This window comes from Perissodus microlepis, chromosome 15 (assembly GCF_051167445.1).
Source record: "Perissodus microlepis isolate ML-2025 ecotype Zambia chromosome 15, ASM5116744v1, whole genome shotgun sequence".
Lineage (NCBI taxonomy): Eukaryota > Metazoa > Chordata > Actinopteri > Cichliformes > Cichlidae > Perissodus > Perissodus microlepis.
This window is the reverse complement of record NC_140475.1, coordinates 37,448,699-37,454,061: the sequence shown is the minus strand read 5'-3', so window position 1 is coordinate 37,454,061 and position 5,363 is coordinate 37,448,699. Positions and strand designations below refer to the sequence as shown.

The window sequence follows — 5,363 nt, the reverse complement described above, 5'->3', positions numbered from 1 at the left end:
CTTCTGTTAGCATTCCCAGTTTAGTTCTGTTTCTTTGTGAAGCCTGCAATAAAGCAGTGATTTTGAGTTCAGCTTTTCGTCTCCGTGAGTTTTGCGTTTGGGTCCTCTTCTGCCTCCACACAGCCAGTTCATGACACCAGAAGCCATCTGGCTGCTTGATCCAGCTCTGGCTGCTGCACCGGGAAAGAGCAGTGAGGAGGTGGATTGATAAATGAAATTCATAACAAAAATTCATAATGGACTTTTTCCATTTAGGAATAATAAGAATCAGCTTTGTCATGTGCGGTAATCCGATTACTTTTTTCAAGTAACGAGTAAAGTAAGGGATTACTATTGCAAAAATGGTAATTAGATTACCATTACTCTCCCGTAGGAACGCTGCGTTACTAAAACCGTGATTTTTTTTTCTGCGAGAATGTCTCATGACATTGACATAAGCGAGTGCGACGTTTGTGACAACAGCTGTGTGCAGATCAACAATGGATAATATATCGAGTGCGGGAGAGATTATGAGCGTGCAGCGTTTAAAGCGTGGAAGTACTGACCTTACTTTGAGTTTGATTCCATAAAAAGTGACAAAAACATTAGTGTCCGTTGTGCGTGGGAAGAAAACTTCTTTTTACAGCGAAAAAAAACCCCTAAACTTCCAAGCAAGCACCGAGTGCGCTACCACGTAATGGGAAATTCACAGAGAAACTCGCGGATTCTTCAACTGACCGCTGCGGCAAACCTGCACCAGGGTAAACCTCCGCCTATCCTACTCCTGCTTTACAGGTGAAAATAGAGCAAAAGGACCGCTAGTCTTTGACTTTATTTATTTTCTGCTGTGTTTTACTTGCATCTATTTGAAAGCGTGAGTGTAAACACAAAAAATATTTTATTTTATGAGCTGGAATGTGCAGAAAATAGGTTTAAATGTTAAACAATTTTCTTCCAGTCAGAGAATGTTGCATATAATTAAATTTTTGCTTGATGCATATAGTTAAAAGGTTAAAACTAATAAAACAAGTTTTAAAAAGAGACTTTTCCATTTGATTACATTTTGTATGATGGATTATGTAGAAAAAGTAGGATTGGGCTGAAAGATCTATCGTCTTCTCACCTATTCAGGTAGTAAATCGTGTTTTTAAAAAGTAACTAAGTAACTAAGTAATTAAATACTTTTGAAAATAAGTAATCAGTAAAGTAACGGGATTACTTTTTTTGGGAAGTAATCAGTAATTAGTTACTGATTACTTTTTTCAAGTAACTTGACCAACACTGGTTGTTTGTACATGAATCACAATGTGTTACTTCAGAAGTGTGATGTTTTCAGGGGTTTTTTTCTGCGCTGCAGAAAATTGTAAAACTACTGTGAACTTGGTGGATCTGTCCAGATCTTTGACTGGAAACTATTTCTATGAATGAGTGGTTCAAAAATGTGTAAGTGAAAAGCTGCCATATTTCAGGTCCCAAAGTCAAACGAACACTGAGGGATCACTGAGAGCTAAAAACAGTCTAACTTCTTTCATCTTTAATAAAATGATCAGTGTTGCTGCTTTACCAGGTTTAACAACTAAGTTTAACATCCAGGCATCCATGAAAACAGAGTTTATTCAATTTAACTGAGTTAGAGGTTAGCAGGAAGTTAGCTCGCTAGTTTCCACCTAAACATGATCATCATAATCAGTGTTACTAATTCATACACTGGTTTATCATCTAGACTTTTTGTCTCATCCAGCACCATGATCAGGTCCAGTTTTTATTTCATCTTTGATTTTTCAGCTGCTGTGCCTGAGCAGCCTCCCAGAGACCCTTTGTTGCAGTTAGTCTTCCTCCAGAAGCCATCTGGCTGTTTGATCCAACTCTGGCTGCTGCACCGGGAAAGAGCAGTGAGGAGGTGGATTGATAAATGAAATTCATAACAAAAATTCATAATGGACTTTTTCCATTCAGGAATAATAAGAATCAGCTTTCTTTTTAATTGCTATTACCTGACAGTCAGATAACCAGCTTTTAAAAACATATTCATAAACACTTTGCAGTCAACAAAATTTGCACAGAGGTTATAGATGAAATAAAAGTATCACGTGTTTTCTAGGTGTGTTTATAACTCTGTTATTGTACATATTCTGTGTTATACATCATAATCATTCCAGTCTTTTTTTTTTTTTTTTACTGTTTTAATCTTTATAAAACTGTTATTTATTTATTTATTTTTGTGATTTCTGCTGCCCTATTGGTCTGGTCTCTCTTGAAAGTCTGAGAATGTGATATTCATAATAAAAGGATTTAAAAGTTTACTGCCAAAAAATGATTGCACTTCATAACAGAAATGTGCTAACTGGCTTGAAATAGATCGAAACTGTTATGAGATTGCTTCAGGGAGCAGACATGACACCGTCTTTTAGGTTTCGCCATCACTTTGTATTATGCGCACAACACCACCCTCCTCTGGCTTCCACATGAACTGCACCTTAAACATCAACTGTTTACAAATGTCATGACACAAACAAACGTTTCAATACCGTAAATCACTTTTTGGACTGCGATCACTTTTTGGCACAACATCGGCTCTGATAACATTTAAAGCATTGAAAAACTATTCTTTAATGCTAAAAATCCATTATCAATTGTAGTTATTTATTTATTAATTTAAATTTCAGATATCGATCTTCATTTTTGTAAACTGGTGAATTAATGATTTTTTAAAGAATTAAAACGACAAAGTTTGGCAATATATTTTTTAAAAAGGATGAATAAAACAGTAAAATAAAATGAGAAATATATATATTTTTTAAAAACTATGATAATTAGACGAACTTTATTTTAAATATATACAATTGATTTTCGGTGACACTGGGTGTCATGGTGATGATGACGTGTTTGAGTGCAGGTATAAAAGCAGGAGGCAAAATGGGAATTCGGGTTTCACGTTTGAGCGCAAACAGGAGCTTTTTCCCACTAGTGCTGTGAAAACTCGGATTTTTCAAACTACAGCTAACGTTTGAAAATCTTCAAGAAGGATTTGCAAAATGACTTCAAACTTCAGTCGCGAGATGCACCTGATCTCCCTTTTCATTGAGGAGGTGATAGATCAACGCTATGGTGAGTACAGCAGGCTAATATGTCAGAGTGCTAGCAAACAAATACAACTTAGATTTTTGTCTTTTATTGTTTGGAAGTAGGACTTCATGAGTGTTAACATTTAGGATGAGATGTTTCATACTTGAGTAACATCAATTTTAACGTGTGCCAGTACACTATAAAGATGGCGCCATGTTTTTTTTTTAATTGCTAAGGCATTGGAGGACGCTGACGTCAGCGCGCGGGCCGTTTTTGCATGTAGAGGGTTTGAGTTGACATGTTTGGGCTGCTGGCGCTGAGTTATACGTGAAAGTTTCATAGATTGTGAATGTGTAAAGCTGGAGAATGGAGTTTTAAAAGTTCACAGAGTCGCTGGATGAGTTTGAGATTGAAACAGTGTGTGCCTGCAATAAGGAGGTGGGAGGTTTCTCACCTAAATGTAGCTGCTTTATTCTCAAAATATCGATGCTCAACTAATATGAAGATATTACTCCTTAATGTGAATGCGTATTAAAACCTCAGTGAAAGTCCATGCAGCCTTACACAACATGAAAACTTTTACCAGGTGAAAAATGTGAAGGCTTTCATAAACAATGAGTTCTGCTGGGAGCTTCTTACTGTTTGTGTGTGGAAGAGCTTATGATGATGTAAAGCCATGTCTGCACAATTTAAATTCAGGCTTTAATTTGTGTGATCACATGATTAACGTAGACGCACGCTTTGCTTTCTCGTAGCTGATCTGGTGAGTCCAGTCACTGCACCTCAGATGGTCGTCATTAACTTGAGGAACCGTGAACTGAACAGGAGCCATCTGGACTCCATGCCCCCCCTGGTCCTCACTCTTTACCATAACCTGGTGACTGGGTCCAAGGACTTTCCTGACATACCTTTTAAAGGATGGTCCTACCGGGACCAGGTGACGACACCATTTGTCGATGTGAGGCAGAGCCAGAGAGAGAACACCACTCCTTCTCCTCCTACAGACTCACCAGCTGGCATGATGCTGCCGCCTGCGGGCTCCAGCTCTCATCCACGCTTCCTGACTCCAGTTCTTCCAGAGAAAGCAGATCTTGCTGTGCTGAAGGCAGATCGGAGGAACTGTGTCCGCACCCTGACTGTCGACGGCCTCCCCATCACAAGAGTCATCTCCACTGTTTACCGAACAGAGGACACTGAGATGAAGAACCGCTGGAGAGTAACAGACTACAGCGCGGACGGCAGAGTTCTCACTTCGGTGCTCTGCCGTGTTCTAAATATGTCGGCAAAGCGTGCTAAGAGGAAGGCGGAGGAAGAGAGCAGCATCCGGAGCCCGACTCAAGCAAGGAAGCGCTTGAGATTATAATATACAGTGAAGCATGTCGAACGTCAGCAAGCCTGAACAAAGTGGTAAGTAGTAAATAGTGCTTAAGGTTGTTTCTAAAATAATGTCCTAAAATATTTGAAAATCGTCGAGGTTTTAACTTTTATTCTTTCTTTTCTGCCTCTTGTTTCTAAAAGTCAGGAAAAAGAGTCACGCTGCGAAGAAACACCACACAGAAGATTTTCCCTCAGTAAAATGGTAAATATATTCATCTTGTTATGACGTTTGCTCACAATAACCAGGAGTGTTTCTGAAGTGATTCACTCTCATTTGGTGTTATTTGATCCAAAGACAACTGAGGGTCTTCAGAGCAGCGTGAACGGCCGTCACCTGAGAGCAAGACAGTCCTCGGGCCTTTGTGGTTCCCTCCAGGTACTCCAGCTTCATCCCACAGTCCAGAGAGATGCAGTTAGGTTGAATGTGAGTGTGAATGGTTGTCTGTTTCTCTGTGTTAGACTGACCTGTCCAGGTAGTACCCCCGCCTCTGGCCCCATAACAGCTGGGATGGCTCCAATCTTGAATTGGTGAAGCAGAAGAAATGGATGGAAGGATGATCCAAAGAGAAACATTGAAGGCCCTCTCACAAAAAAAGATAAGAACTCATTTTACACATTGTTGAAACATCCTGAAAGTTATTTGTTGTGTTTAGAAACTTGTTGAACTGTCATTAGAGTTTGTTTCGACTTGTTGTTCATTTCTTATTCGGTTCAGCTGTGTTTCTATGTGTCCTTAGTTCCCATAATCAGCCTCCTGTGTGTAAATATTGTGTCAGTCTCCCTTTGTCCCTTGTCAGAGTGTTAGTCTCCGTCCCCTCGTGTTTCCTTGCCTCAGTAGTTCTGTTTCCTACAGTTTTCCCCCAGTATAGGTTTTGGTTAGACTTTTTCAGTTCCCTTTGTCAGTCTTTGTATTTGGTATTTCCTCATCAGTCTCATCACTT

The 5,363-nt window shown here is 39.4% G+C and overlaps 1 protein-coding gene across 1 annotated transcript; it reads left to right on the top strand.

Annotated features, from left to right (window-relative positions):
* The first annotated feature begins 2,841 nt into the window (after window positions 1-2,841).
* Window positions 2,842-5,019, top strand: LOC146372640 (uncharacterized). The gene is made up of 4 exons (XM_084952583.1): window positions 2,842-3,087; window positions 3,801-4,624; window positions 4,718-4,798; window positions 4,882-5,019. The coding sequence occupies exons 1-2, from the start codon at window positions 3,015-3,017 to the stop codon at window positions 4,406-4,408; spliced, it is 681 nt and encodes a 226-aa protein (XP_084808709.1). The 5' UTR covers window positions 2,842-3,014; the 3' UTR covers window positions 4,409-4,624; window positions 4,718-4,798; window positions 4,882-5,019.
* Window positions 5,020-5,363: the final 344 nt, after the last annotated feature.